At 42.7% G+C, this 16217-nt stretch overlaps 1 protein-coding gene across 3 annotated transcripts in view; it reads right to left on the bottom strand.

The window, feature by feature from the left end:
- Positions 1-16217, bottom strand: part of Elovl6 (ELOVL fatty acid elongase 6) — a 123659-nt gene that overhangs the window by 23898 nt on the left and 83544 nt on the right. For all 3 annotated transcript variants that reach the window (XM_023710039.1, XM_023710038.1, XM_004626682.2), the window contains exon 3: positions 10726-10857. In XM_023710039.1, the coding sequence (XP_023565807.1) occupies positions 10726-10857 (132 nt within the window). The remainder of the gene's footprint in view (positions 1-10725; positions 10858-16217) is intronic.

Below are 16217 nucleotides of genomic sequence, written 5' to 3'. Positions count from 1 at the left end.
TTGAGGTAGGGTCTTACTACCTAAGTTGCCCAAATTCAGCTTGAGCTTGTCACCCTCCTGTCTCAGCCTTCTAAAGTGTTGGGATTACAAATGTGAATCATGACTCCTGTTGAGATGGTACATTTTATGTGTGTGCTTTACCAATGCCATAAGGATTTCCAACTAAGGAACCCTGTCTGGCACTCATAGCGCAAATATCTAATCAGCTCATCTTACCTGAAATATTGAGGCAAGAATCAAGTGCCCAACCTGAGTGGAACCAAGACACATAGGCAACACTCTAGAAAATTCTCATTTTATTGGACTGTTTCTATCTGGGTTTATTCTCTTGCAAAAACATATTCTATGCCTGCTATTTAGTTTAAAGGACTAAGAAAAAAGATAAGAAATCTGTTTTCACCAAGCCTATATGTTACAGGCAGAGGCTCACGATAACTTGACAGTAGCGTAAGACCTGCAGGCAGCAGTAAGACCCCAAGTGACCGTGCAGAGTACGCCGGGGGGTAGGGCAAGGAGGCCAGCTCAGAAGAGGGGGTACAGAGCTGATTACTCATCATGAGTAGAGGGCAGGCCTGGCCCACCTACGCAGGAGCTGGTGGTGCTGGGGGCGGAAGGAGATGCAGCTTAACTGGAGGACAGCACCAGAGGTCACACAACCTCAGCTGTTTGCAGGGCTCCAAAACAGGACCCCTACGCCTACCATGGACACCAGCATGGAGATTCCTCCCCAACTAAAATAAAAATTCCATGCCACCCAGCTGTCTCCTTGGGGCATCTTCCCCAAGCAGCTCAAGTCCTACTCAGGGATCTGTGCACACCCGTGGCCATAGCTGCATGACTCACAATAGCTGAGTCATGGAAATGGGTTCTGCATCCATCTAAATGGATGGGCAAAGAAAATGGGCTACTTACACACAATGCGGGACTACTTTGCCCTTGTTTAAAGGATAAATTTGAGTCATTTGTAGGAGCATGGATGTGCGTTCATGACATAATTGTTTGTTATTGTTTCTGGTACCAGAAACTGAACTCACAACTTCAGTTTGCCAGGCAGGTGCTGTGCCTCTGAGCTGTACTGCCAGCACGGAGACCAACAAAATGTTACATCCGAACAATACTGATGACCTCCACAACTGCAGAGCTGGTGTCCCAACCGGTCTACACTAAATTTAGAGCTGCCACCTGGGAGCTGCACGTTCACGGGAAACAAGTAACTACCCTCTGGGGTCATTCTGTTCTAACCTATGCCGCTGTTCAGGGGACCCCGCAGCGCTGAATGGGACTTGGGTGGCAGTGCAGCTGTTCTTTTGATGATCAGCCGTGAGCCATAACAGCGCCATCGAAGAGCTGAATCCGCCATGGTGCGGTGGCAGGAGAAAAGCTGCTGTCACAGTGAAGCACTTTTAAGCGAAGAAGCAAAATTTAGCCATGACAAAAGGTATGTGCTTATTTTCTGTGCTTAAAATTATGTTTCAAAAGACAAAATTACATGAATAAAGACTGCAGATTTTGAAAACATGTGTCTACTTGATATTTACTCCTATGGGGAAGTGGGGGATCAGGAGTTATGTTCTGAATGATGTGATCATTTTGAAATATTCACGGAACCTATTCATCTAATAAAAGGTGACCACTCTGTCCTAAGATTTTCTTTGTAGATCTGTGGTAAGGATGGGTAAGAGAACTAGGTCAAGATCTGGCGGATGCGGTGCCTAAATTGGTTACTGGGTTTGAACATTTAGAAGGAAACCTGTAACTATTTCTCTTAACACAGAGGAGGCTGTTCATTTTAAATTAAGTCTCATACATTTTTTTAAAGGATGGAGTTTCGGAACAGTAAGCATTTCCCCCTGCACGTGGAAGGCTTCTTCCTGTCTCTGTTTCTGCCTCGGGCTTGGGTAAGTTACCTAAGTTACCCTTATGGCTTCTCTGAGTCCATGGCCCACTCTTATTTATGTGATTCTGGTCAGACTGGTTTTAAGTAGATATGCTGGACTCTGCAGTCCACTCGGGAAAGCAAGTGAACCTCTAGGAGGCCACGAATTCTCCTTCAGGAGCACCAGAGAGAGTCCGTCGCTGTTCGTGCACCTGACTCAGGCTGTGTCCTGGCTACAGGACGAGCTGCATGGTCCGCACACTTGGCAGCTCCGCAGGGTAATTGCTCTCCCTCTTGGACTTGCTCCATCACAGGAAACAATAAAGCCTCAGGAAGGCTTCCAGACCCAGCTGTCTCCCACATGGCTGCAAAAATCTTGAATGAGTCTCTCCTTATGCACCTGTAGTGACAGTCACTGCAAAATGACCAGGCCTCACCTCATCCAAGGGCAACGTGGGCCACATTTGCATTTTTAACTGAAAATGCAATAGCTTAAAGCTTCCAGTGGGAGGAAGGTCTTTTAAAAAAGATTGCTCTTATTTTCTGGCTAGTTTTCAATGCCAAATATTTCCAATCAAAGGGATTTCTGGGAGCTTTGTTTCATCAAAAGATTGCAAATTGTATTCTTAATAGCTTCTTTTGTTTCTTTGTTTTTTGTATTTTTTTTTCCAGATTCCTGCCCTTTGGAAGAAAAGTTATGAATAAGTACATGATTTTCACTTCATGAAATCTTGAATTGTTTCAAATTTTAAACTTACTTAGTAATTCTAAAATTTCTCATAGCACACTGGTGGCGAACCTCTTAGAGCCTTCAAAGGTAACCAACTGCCCACCACCACACGCGTGCTGTGGGTTCACCGGCACGGGCCTATGGTGCTGCTCAGTAATGGGGAGCCAGCTTGATGCAACCCTGACCTTCAGACTGGAAACTTCCAGGCCCCTCAGATAGTCCCAGCCAGGGCTCGTGGTGGAAATGGGTGCAGGGTTGTTGTCACCAACACTGAACAAAGGCTACTCAGGAGGGTCTAATGGGGTGTCTATTTTAAGAGTCAGAATGGGAAGGAATGATAATTCTATCAAAGCATGAGGATTACCACTTATTTGAACATGACTGCATTTTAATACCAAGATCTTACAATTAAAGTTAACCAGAACTTCGGCTAACAAATTCCTTTTCCCTCGAAAAAGATCTGCTCAAGTTTTTTTCCTTTGGGTGTTTCACCTTTTACCTCCCTTTTAACAAATGCTATTTTAATAACTATTTCAGGTGATTATTATATGTTTAATGTAGTACAAAATGCCTAACCAAGCAAAATTAAACAGGCAATAGAAGTCTCCTTAGCATGAGCAAAGACAGAAGTGGTGGTTTATGAAAACAAGTATTTCGCCTACTATCGCTGTGTGAGGACCGCTTATAAATCCCAAACCAAAACAGTTTTGGAAATGTGGGCCAAGGCCAGTCTTCTGAATTTCCTAGTTGAAATTCACCTACAGATCTTATGTTTTTTTAGAGATGCAAACAGAAGATTAGACACTAGTCACGCACACTGTGGATTACATATTTGAAACCTTCATCCAATGAGAACTTTTAAATAGATGAACCAACTTTCTTCTTTGTCAAAGCAGCTCATTATTTTAAACCTGCCACTGTCATATCAAAGAGCAAGATATACCAGGCATGGTGGTGCATGCCTATATTCCCAGCAGTCTGGGTGACCAAGGCAGACTATAAATTCAAACCCACCCTTGGCAACTTTGTGAGACTGTTTCAAAACAAAAAAGAAAATGAGTAGGGAGATAGCTCAGCACAAAGCCCCTAGGTTCCATCCCCAGTACCACTGCCAGCTGCACCCCACCAAGCCCCACAAATTATAAATGTCACAGAAGCACTGTTCCTATCCTGGAAGACGGCCATGCTGCATGATTAGAAACAAGAGGAAGTGATGAGGGTGGAGGAGCTGTATGAGTAACCCTAGTGACATGGAAGAGAGGAGTACTGAGGTATTCAGAGAGCAGGCAGCTCTGCAGGGAAGTTTAGCATCCCCGGGGCACAGAATGGGTCTTAAGGGGGTTGCCTGGATTTTACTACAAAGAAGTTTTCTAAACTTCTCTAAGCCTGACTTTCCTCATTTTTAACATACGAGCAAAATATACACCATAAGGCAGCCTCAAACGACAAAATACATAAAACAGGGTTTCTGATCATCCTAGGCACCCGTGACCTGTGTGTATTTCTGGCACTAGCTTTCAGGGATTAAACACAACAGTGCTACCTGAACTACTCCCCACTACACCACAGAGCCTGCCAGGCCTCGTGTACTGAGGTGGAGATCAGACTGTTCAGGCAGGTGATGTTCTCCCTGCAGGCTCCTCTTGAGCAGCAAAGGCTGTCGTCACTCATTTGCCATTTCTTGGCTAACAAGTGACAGTAGAAATAGAATTCCAGAGCCAGCTAAATAGCTCAGCAGATTAAAGTGCCCGCAAGCAGGCTCAGGGGCTGGGGTTCAATCCCCAGGCCTGCCGTGCCAGCCCTGCCCTTGGGGTGCACTGAGACTGCAATAGAGATGGGGTGTGGTGGCACGCACCTGTAATCCCGGCTCTTGGGAGACTGTAAACAGGGGTATCAATACGAGTCAGATCTAGTAGTGAGACCCTAACACCCTGTAAACCCTTCCCTAAAACACAGGGAAAAAAAAAAAAAAAAAAAAACACCCTGGAATTCCAAGTAGAGCACCTTCTACTCCCATTTCTGCTAACCACAGTAACTCTTAAAAGATGCAATTTGAGTTCCTCACCAAGAGCATCCAACAGGTAAGGACACCACCTGCAGCCCACAAGATGTACTGTCCACCCAGCGGTACGCAGCACAGAGGCATCGCTGTGGGTCACGCTTGATGGACATGCACAAAAGTAACAGAGGCCCTCCACACAGGGCCAGAAGAGTGGCTGGTCCTTCTGGAAACTAAAACCTGACTTTCATGTGTTAGAACTGACTTCAGATCCAATTTCATTGTAGGCTTATCTTGTGTGTATGAATGATGTGAAGGAAAGAAGAAATGCTAAGTATCTTACAAAGGGAGAGTAGAAAGAGAAAACATTCAAGAGGCCAGGCAAAGAAGGAAGGAAAGCTAATGTGTATCTGTCTTTACTGTTAACGACTTCAAGCTAACTTAGTCCTACTCTGTGCATCTTCGGACCTGTGTTTTGAAGAAGAACAATGCCGCACAAATACACACTGGTGTCGCTCTGCTGGCTTGAGTGCACTCAAGTGCCATCTTCCTGTTTGGGGTGATAGAAAATGAGCTTGGAATCTGAATAGAAACGTGCAAGAGTCTCACAAATGAAATTAAGATGAGCTCTCTGCAGCCGGGCTGCCCATGGAGCTGGAAAGTCCCTGAGGAACCCTCGGCCTGCATGCCGCACAGGCTTTTGTATCCTTGAAAGTGCTAAGACGTTCACCTTTGCTGTCCAAGAAGTTTTAACTGTTCCTTTTAAAGGCTGAAATTAGGGTTTCTTCTCAGCTCTTCTTTCTTAAGCTCTGTAGCCTTGTCCTCCTGGACAGTTATGTATCTATTTATTTTTATTTCATCAATCTAGTATAAACTCCAATTTGAAGCTGAACCCTTTAGGAACTCACATCCTTGCCTCTTGCCTAAGAGGACTCTGAACAGCTAGTGAGTCCTCATATTTTCAAACCCTAAGCAATTCCATTCAGCTGTACTGAAAATTCTTCTTTCAGCTCTGGGTTAGCACAAATACCTAGAATCAATGAACATTTTCTTCCAGCTACTTTAATCATCCTGTACACCTACTGTTAAACTATTAACACTCACCTACTTCTCAGGACAAAAAAAAAAAAAAAAATCAAGAACACCTCCAAAAGTCATTTCTCTACCACTGTAGAAATGAAATGAATGAGAGAAAATCATTACTTTATTACACTGTGAGGAAATTGCAGTTTTCATGCAACACAGTATTATGCTTCAAATCAATCATTTTAATTATAGCTCTGATTCTAAATCCCAGGACTCTGAAATCTATAAGCACCATCTCCACCAACAATAAATATGATGATTGTTTGGGCAGGCAGCCTTCAGCAAGCATGACAATTTGGTTATAAGTAATAACAAGAAGGGATCAAGCAGCCCAAACCAATTCTCACTTGTATGTTTTTCGCACAAATGGTAGGAAGTCCTAAGTACAGCTAGCTGCAAACTGAATAAATCCAGCCACCTCCTGGTGGCAACCAGGAAAGAACTGCAGGCTTTGAAAGGAAGAAACCGTAAGATCCCAATGTCACATACAAAACTGAGGACCAAACTACTTCTCAGTATCATGGAATCAACAAAAATCAACAAACACCATTTGGGGCCTTTTCCTGAAATGTGGAAAGTGAAAATGGAAAGTTTTCCTGTAAGGGTGATCAGAAATTTTAAGACAGGGTCATAAGAGGCTTGCATGAGCTTCCTTATATGGGGGAGGGCAATATGGTTCTAGGAGCAGCTCGCGGTCATAACAGCAGCAGGGAACCACCGTGCAGACAGCCAGTGTTCCTTGGTAAAGCCTGAGCCTGTTTCTTTTCTGCTGCCTTCCACACATTCACACTTCCATGGCAAGAGAACTCATCTCACATTTTAGGTATTTTCCTGCTCTCTAATCTCTGGAGATCTCTGGGACAGAAGCTTCTCGTTCCCGACCCTCCTAACAACCAGTAACACTGGACCTCTTAGCTTAGCAATGTGAGTTAGCATCTCCAGTGCAATTAGACAAATCCCCCAAAAGCTCATTCTGTAGGTCTGATGGACTCGGGATTCAAAATCTTAGAATCGCACACACACACATACACCAAACTTTACTAACAAGAAAGATCCTTTAAATATTTATAAGGCAATACAGAAAGTTCATAAACGCTACAATCTATAACTAAATCTTAATTCAGAATACTTAGTGCTGAAGGTGTTCCTACAGGTACATCCTACATTTCCACAGTGTCTTTTCTAGGAGCCTCTGTTGGTTGACATTATTTGTCAACCAATAGTACACCAGCTATCTAAATACTAACTTATTTTGGCTAAGTGATTTAAAGCATCTTACATGTCAGCAGTTTTAAGTTGTGTTAGCATCTATAATACAAAGACATTGTAGAAGTCATTGTCTTTATCCAACCTCAGTTGAATTAACTGCATGACAGAAAATTAAAGTTATAATAAAAGCTTAACATTAAATTACTAGGAAGGGCACAGAGCAAACTATTAAAAATATCTGGATAATGACAGTAATGACTCCCAGTATATACTTGCATGTAGAAAGAAATTCTATGATTTAAAAAACTGCTGCTGGACAGCATTTTCAGTGGTCAGCCAGATAACGTTCCCAATGGTCAGTAAAAGGGAGTATGTCAGGGGGCCGGGGAGATGGCTCAGTGGAATAAGTGCTTCCCTGGCAAGCACAAGGGTCTGAGTTCAATCCCCAGTTCCGCAAAAAAAAAAAAAAAAAAAAAAAAAAGAGGGAATATGTTGGACTCTAATGAGAGGCCCTCTCAGTTCACATCCGGCTCTCCAGCTCTGATGGGCTGGGACGCGCAGACACTGACTTTCTGTACTTCCCCTTTGAGAAAGAAATGTGCACAGTTGCTCGTCTCTGCTTTTTTCTTTGTCCTTACTAATTTTTTAAGAAGTATGTACTAAGCACCTACTTAGTTCTAGGCACAGCAGGAAATCAGACACTGATATCCCTGCCTTCATGGGGCTTACAGTCCAATCACACTGAGAGGCCTGGGAAGTATGAGTTACAAAAGAAAAAGAAGCCAGGAAAGGGTGCTAAGTGGTATGGATTGGTATGGAGCCAAGGCTGAAGAAGAGGTAAGGGAGGTGAGGGCCGAGCAGGGCTGCGGTGAACCAGGAGGGGCAGACACCTTGGTATGGAGCTCAAGGGACAGCAAAGAGCTCAGAGTGACTCAGGCAGGTCAGGCAGCAGCGAGGGCCACGCTGTCTGGGCCTGTAGGCTGCCAGAAAGCTCCTGACATTGCGCAGCATTCATCTATGCCTTCCTGAGGCATCTTTACGCCCACAGGGAAAGTCTGATGGTGCCAGATGTAATCTGGGCTCAGGTGCATCAGAGGCAGTTGACACAGAAACACAAAGAAGTGAAGTGATGCTCGCCTGAGGCTGCAAGTTTGAACCCAGCCTGGGCAAATTATTGAGATGCTGCATCAAAATCAGACATTTAAAAAAAAAAAAAAAAGTTGGGTATGGAAAGGCTCTGAGTTCAATTGCTAGTATGGAAAAGAACGAAAAACAAGAAATGACTAAAATCATCTGTTACAAGCCCTGGAGATCTGGTCGAGGGCTGGATTTCCATTCATTAATTCAACAACTGTGTGCAGTGGGTGCTACAAGGGCCACAAGAGGCCTTTCTTGCCTTAGGGAAGTTACAGCCTCCCAGGAAGGGTGACAGTCCAGAGCAGTGGCCCACAGCTGTTTGTTAGCACTGAAACCTCTGAAAGGTGCACCAGCGCAGTTCTAGAGTCTAGTCTGTGATGAGCCTGGAGGATGTTTATGGGAAGATGAGCTAAGGGCTGAAATGATCAGAGAAACAGCCACGAAGAAATTCTGCGAAGTCTAAGCCGTGGCTAAGGTTGGAAGGGGAAAAAATGGAAACGAGAAAGATGTGCGTTCAAAGAGAAGCAATGAAGAATAGACTTTTCATGCTGGTTTGGAAGAAGATGTGTGGACAGGCATCTGGGAAAGGTGGGCTGGGAAAGACGCTGGCTTGTACGGCTGCACTGAGTTCTGCACTGAGTTCTGCACTATTGGCAGAGGCATTTCGGTGACTGTTTAGGCAGGGAAACATTACAGGACGGAGGTAATACACCCCTGGCATTAGGCAATGTGGAGCGTACCCTGCCTTGACTATAATAACTTGGATAGAGAAAACACTGAGGGTCACCACTGAGTGCTTAGAGTATCTGCAGAAACAGAGAGATTATGACCACGCCCTGGTGACACAGCCTGGAACTCACAGGAAGCGATACTGCTTATCCAGAATGGCTTCACAGACGCTTGCCAGGGTGTGACGAATCTGGTAAACGGCAACAGAGGATCCTACTTGGATATTTTAAGTTTGAGCAACCATGAAGCTGCTGTTGGAAATGTAGCAGGCAGGAAAGTTTGATGCAAGGTGAACAGGAGACATAAAGATTCCTCATCGGTAAGTGGGCAAACAATCTTGATAGTCTTCTATCCCAAACAGAACGCCATGATAGCATTAAGTTGGGACATTCCTAAGCGTGACCTGGGAGCTACTGAGTTACAGCGCTGAGCAAAAGACTAAGGCTGCCTGGCGGCCAGGAAGGACAGACCCATTCCTCAGCTCTGGATCTTACTCTCCAAGTTGCCTCTTTTTTTTTTTTTTTTTTTTTCAAGCTCTTGGTTTTTCAAAAGGAGTGAAGGATTCAATTAGTGTCACTTTATTGTAATTTTTAGACTAGGTGGATCAAGTCCAGGCAAAAGATCTAGCTTTAGACAGCTCTAAAATAAGGAGAATGCTTCTTTGAAAAATGGCTGATCCAGTTCTGGATAAAGAATAGCCAATGTTTTTGGCCAGCAAAATCTTGTCAGACAACATCGAAGCAAATCAAGCTGCCAGGGTGCAAAACAAAACAAAGGACTAAAATACATCAAAATCAAAAGCATCTCAAAACCACTGACACATTAAAAGCCTGTGAGCTCAAAGTATTTAAGACATGGACTGAACAATTCACATGAAAACTACATTCAGCAATGACTAGCAAATGGGTGTTTCAAATGCAGGGATCTCAGGCAATGGAAATGCAAAGATCCTAGAAGTTTGGTAGAAAAATCCTCTTTCTCCCAATCATTTTTTACAAACCTTAATGACCAAAGAGGTTGTTAACAATGCCATCCATTTCTGCTTAGTGGTAAAACTGTTACCATAGACTAGGAACACAGCAAAATGGATCCTCATAAATACTAAAATGAATGGTGCAGTGGGCTCCTCTTCCCCCCTCCCTCCCCTACCCAGTTCTGAATGTCAACCTTCCACTTTGATAAGCAAATCAGAAATAGAACAGGTGCCTCTGTTGGTGCTGTGGGTAAATTCTGGCAGTAGCAGCAACACCAGCTGTGTGCTAATTAGTCTTATGATGGTCTCTGTCACCAAAAATGACAAGCCTGAAAATGCTCTATGAAGAGTCTGGAGGAATGTTTCTGTGTGTTGGAGGACAGGTGCCCTGCACTCACCAGGCCTTCTCCCGACAGCCTCTGTACTGAGCGTTGCAGATACCAAGTCAGAACTGGCCACACACTGTATGACTGCGTTGGTTCAGGGAGAAAGGGTGGAAGATACTTTAGGGATGTGGAGTAAAGCTCTCTGGTCCAACAAGATAAATAGATGTAGACAGATGTTCAGCATCCGGTCATATCTGAGCACCATCTTCAGATTAAGTGCTGGTTAGAGCTGGCCTGTGACATTTGAACCCTGCTCTCTAATACACACCAATAGTGTTCATTCAGCCCTTCAGTTAAATTTATTCAACAAAAATAAAGGAATTGGTGCCCTGCTTCCAGTCGTAATGGTGGAATTTGACCACTACATGATCAGTTTAGACAGGAACAGAAGCGGCCTGAGAAATCTCAAAATATGAGATTGAGTATGTCCTGCCTAAGGAACAAGTGAAGGCTTTCCCTCTGAACATGACTTTATTTAATGTCCAAAATAGATTCAACAATCAAAAATACCAGACGTAAAATAAAGCACTCAAGTATGCATTCTTTCAACAAGTACAATGGATGGATGAATTTTTGTTAAGAAAAATAATCAGAACCTACCTGAAGACTGCGAGGGTCAGAGACCAGAGCACTAATGGCTTCCTCAATTCAAACTTCGCCCGTTTGTTCATTAGGTGCCGACCGCCAAATATAAAGGCAGCATACAGAGCGGAAAACAGGAAAGATTTCTTCCTATGAACAGACAAATAAACAGCTAAGTAACAGCCCTAGAGCAGCTTATTTTTATTCAACAGAAAACACTGAATTTATATCATCTCTCTTCACTGTAAGCAGTAAAAAGCAGCTTCTGGGGAACGCAACCCCGTCACAGAACAACTTTGGTCCTCGTGGCGACATGGTGGAGGTCCCTGGACCTAGGGTTAGGGTGAGGATTAGCCAGCAGACTGGTAACAGGAAGCCAAAGGTCAGCAGAGGTAGACTCTCTCACTAAAATCTTCAACAATGTAGCACTGAAGTAAAGGAAGTCACCCTTTCAATTAATTTTATTCTTCAGCATTTGTTGAATTAGTTTGCATAGATAAATTTAAAAAGAATTGTTTTTATCAGAAATATCTGATAGTAAGTTTATGTACTGGGACAAGAAAAGCATTCAAAATTACAACTCCCTAGTAGGATAATGGTACTAAACAATAAACCTGGAATAAAACTGATGATTAAAATACAAGTTATAGGATTTATGACTCCCAACACGAATTCTTGAAATTCCCTTCTCCAAAATGGACAAATAGTCAATATTAACCTTAAAAAAAGTAGTCATTGTTAGCTACACAACAGGAAGAGCACAGAATTATCTGTAGTCCACCTGCCTGGAAACTTAAACTTGAATTTAACCAAATCTCTAATCTGCCTGTTCATAAAAATCATATAAGGGATAAGGTAAACTGTGGCCCACTTGGCAGGACCATGGAATTTATGGCAAGCTAACAAAGCAGAGAAAAATGTGAGGCTATTTTAGATTGAAACCAATTTCAAGCCAGAAGTGGCAGTGCGCATGTGTAACCCTAGCACTCTGGGAGGCTGAGGCAGGAGGGTCACAACATTAAGCCCAGCTGGAGCCACTGAGTAAGACCATGTCTTAAAATATGAAAGGCCAGGGATGGAGCTCAGTGCTACGGCCTTGGGTTCAAATTGCTATTTGCCCAAAACAAGTAACTGACACATACTGAAGTTTTCATGAGTAAAATTACATCCTAAATTTGCTTTGAAATATCCTCCAAAACAAAACTACAAAAGTATTATAGGTGGAAAGATGAAGCAAGATTGAAAAGAGATGATGAAATGCAGGCTAATTATTCTGTCTTGTACATACATGTACACACTTAAAAATATCCTACCAGGCACGGTGACACACATCTGTAATACCAGCAGCCCCCAGGAGGTTGAGTCAGGAGGATCACTGGGAGTTCAAGGCCCCACTAAGACGTATAGCGAGTTCAAGGCCAGCCTGACTACATAGTGAGACCCTGTCTCAAAACCAAAAAGTCTATAGCATTTTATTTTTAAGGATGATTCACTGCAGAAGATAACATCTTTATGAGTGGTGATTCAAAACATTTACCAGGACAACATCTCAAGATGTCCACAGACAGGATCGCCATGTCCCGACTTACTGACCCAGATGTTAGGCCTTGACGGAACTAGTAATTCAAAAATATACAAGCCAGATAAGTGGATTCTTCAGGTCCCTATGAGCCTGCTGATTTATCAGTATCACATAAAAATGAGCAATGGTACTGATAATGCAAAAGAAAAAAATAGAACAAATTTCTATAGAAATACTGGTCAGTGGCAACAGAGGCCTCGTAAACAATTTAAACATCTGTACATACTTCCTGAGACAGTAACGCTTTGCTTAAAAATGGGTATTCCCTACTCAGGTAGATCAATAGAGAATGGGTTGCAAAGCAAGTCACAAGACGTAATACCAAAGGCAAAATTTGTTCACCTAAAGAGTATTATTTGTCAAGTGCTGCATATTTTATTGCTCTAGCTACCGGCATGTGCTGCTGAGTCACAGGGGACCTTATTATCTCTACAAGCAACAGTTCTATTTAAACAAATGAAAGCAACCTACTTACACGCCACCTAGGAAAGGGACTATTCTGGGACTCAACTGATAAACCGAAGTTGAACGCATCACCTCTGCCGAGGCTGGCAAACCCTTCTCTCCAATACACATGGCCTGGCTCACAGGAAGATTTGAACAAATATCTGTAGAACAAACATGGACGTCTGCTATCAAGTTATCTAATGGGGAAAAATTAAGCATCTGTGACTATAGATGCCCAACCAACGGAGAGAATGAACAGTTAGTGACACTGAAGGCAAGCGGGACTTCCCGGTAGTATTAATAATGACTAAATATTCAGAGAAACTATTTCTACACCTTAGAGAAACATGGAAAAGTGAGATAATTTTTATGGAACTTGATCAAGCATTTCAGGAAGAAACTACTTTCAGCTATAAATATATTTATATATTTACTTTTATTTCTCTTCTATAATTTACAAGGGCATGGCATTAAATTACTAATCTCTATACTCACGTAGTATAATATACAAAACATATATTACATGTACGTACATAGAAAGCTCATTATAAGCAAGGACTCCCTAAAGCAACTTACTAAGTTAATATAGGCAACAGTAATAGGAAGTAGCATGTAATTTTTCTGCTCAACTGTAAAAGTAGAAAGTGATTATAATCACAGGATTCTGCTTACTGAGCCATCTACAGGTAAACATCATGCTAAAAGAATTTATTGTTTAATCCTCCTAATACCTCACCATGCAGGTGAGATATTATCTTTCATTCTGAGATGAAGGACTGGGCTTAGCGGCTGCAGAGCCCCAGACGATCCAGTTTTCCTGGGTGTTGCATTAAGAGCGTGCAGAGTCCTAGGGGCTGTGTGGGGCACAATCGCTGGGAGCTGAGTGGAACTTTGCTCCACTGTGAAGAGAGGCAAGTCCTCTACCTTCCTGCTCCAACTGGCACATTTTCCAGTCCTGGGACACTGGGATGCAAGCTCTTCATCTCTCTGGGAACACTGAAAATATGTCCTCATTAGTTTTCTTATGCATCCAATATAATTCAAATTTGGGTTATACTTGCTTGACTTGTATTATTGACAATTCTGCACCCAGGAAGTGGAACAAACATTATCTCACAGTGCCGTCATCGTAACACACCAAAACAAACCCTTTTCCACTGAACTAGTCACAACACACTGCTAACTTTCCCCTAAGGAGAGTCCTCTTTTCTACATGTTTTCAAAGCTCTCTTTAACAAATAATTCCACAAAAGGACAACAAAGATAAATGATGGCACGGAATTTGAGAGCTACAAAGGACCTCAAGAGCAGAGCCTAAATTCCCAGTTTTCTAGGAGGGAATAAGGAATGTAGGACGTTAGTTGTTTGTGGTTCCACTGTTGCAAATGGACACTGATGATGCCCCTGAAGTCGTTGTGGCTGGGACCGAGCAAGTGGGTAAACTTACTCACGATAGAGCCTATATCTTGGTCTCAGTGAGCCAGCAATGATACTTACTAAAGTTGCTCTTGTATGGGCTTGGCAGTTAGCTCAGTTATTTAAGCACCTACATGGGCAAACCCAGTCAGGCTTATGGGACTGTGGTTTGATCCCCAGCTCCATAGGTCACACAAAACCTACACTTAAGGCAACCTGAGCCAGCCCAAAACAATCCTTCTAAAATTGCTCTTGTATAATATGTAAATCTTCCACATGGTAAAATCCAAATTATGCTCTGGATTAGCTTAGAATTAAGGTGAAGCTTTCTCTCTAAGAGAGGTCACCTAAGAAAGCATTAACTCTTACCTCCTCAGCTGAATAATTACAAATGTATCAGGGCTGGGCTATGGCAGTGGCAGAGAGCAGGTGTGTATGGCCTGGGTTGGATCCCTAATACCACAAAAACAAGTAAAATGTATCATCTATGATCCAAATGTATCTTTATTTTTCCATTTTGCTTACATGATATGATTTTCTTCAGCCTACTAGACAATTTAAGTGGATTAGAACAGTCTTTCCTTCTGATAAAGGTTCAATTATAGTCAAGATGAATAATGACTAGCACTAACTGACTTTAGGATTTAATGTGGATAGATTATTTCCCTAATGCTTCCATGTTAATCCAATAATACTTCTTTTTCTGGCTGGCATCCAGGCCTGGGAATGATGGTGATACTACACTGCTTTATTACCAGATGATTAGTAATTTCTATTTGGCAAAGACTCGTCTTGCTTAATAAATCTTAAATGTACAATACATAGCACAACCCTTAACTACATATGTACTTAATGAGTACTTATGCGGACGGTGATTCCGGAGTTGATTACTAGGTAACCAACCAAATAAAGAGAACACAAATGAAATGCTAATGTTTTGAGTTTGTTGTGCCTGTATTTAACTTTTCTCTGATTTTTGACATCAACAATGAAAAAGGGTGAATCTGTAAATTAGTCTATGAATGAATTAATGGCTTTACCCACAGAGATCTGATTTATCTATTATACTGCTTGGTTCTGAAACATTCCTGCGAGATGCTTCTTTAAAAAAGTCTACAAGAATAACTGAACTAGTCACTGTTCACAGTCTGTACTTTCTATTCTACCAGATATACTCCTGAAAGACTGTATAAACTCAAATGTTTTTCTCCCTACTCATGGGAGTCCCCAGAAGCCAGGCCTTATATCAAGATCTTGACAGGCACCCTGTACTTCAAGATCTCTTTTTTCAAGAGTCAAGTACGTTTATCTGCTAATGAAGAATCCTGTCTGTGGGTAGCGTTTCAACACAGGATAACTGATGGTGGAAATCTGCCAAGACACTGTGCTCCCTGCCGTCCCGACTCTCCCTTGCCTAACTGGCCTTGCTTACCATCCACTTTCATGGAGTTGTGAGGTTCCCAAGCAGCCAGGGAGAAAAGAAAAGGAGAAAGGCTACACATCCTGAGTGGCAGAGGCTGCACCAGGACCGGATGCTAGCTGGGGGGGTAGCCTCTTTTAAGATGCTGCTGCCCCTTGCCATTGTGAATCAGGAAAAAGCTAATGGTCAGGGGCCAGAGACTGAAAGAAGCTACACACAGATTCTTGCCAATATGATATTCAATGGACACCTCTGGTGGTTCTAATTTGATAAGCATGTAAAAGCAGTTTTTGTTTTGATTTGATTTTGTGGTACTAGGCATTAAAAAGCCAGGGGCTTGAGATGCTGGGCAAGTGCTCTGCCAGTGATCCATGTCCCCAGTGAACCTCTCTTATTTCAAATTTATTTTGAGAGAACATCTCCTGAAGTAGACCAAGTTTGCCTCAAACTTGCCATCCGCCTGTGGCAGCTTCCTGGGTAACTGGGCTTAGAGATGTACACCACTCCATCCAGCTAGAGGGTAAAGTGAAGGGTTTTTTCCTTCCTCTTTCTCTCTTTCCCTCCCTCCTTCTTTGGTGGACAGGTTCTTGCTGGGTAGCCAGGCTGGCATCCAACTCTCAGTTCTCCTGCCTCGGCCTCCTACAA

This window comes from Octodon degus, unplaced genomic scaffold (assembly GCF_000260255.1).
Source record: "Octodon degus isolate 3935 unplaced genomic scaffold, OctDeg1.0 scaffold00016, whole genome shotgun sequence".
NCBI classification, from domain to species: domain Eukaryota; kingdom Metazoa; phylum Chordata; class Mammalia; order Rodentia; family Octodontidae; genus Octodon; species Octodon degus.
This window is presented reverse-complemented; position numbering and strand designations above follow the sequence as displayed.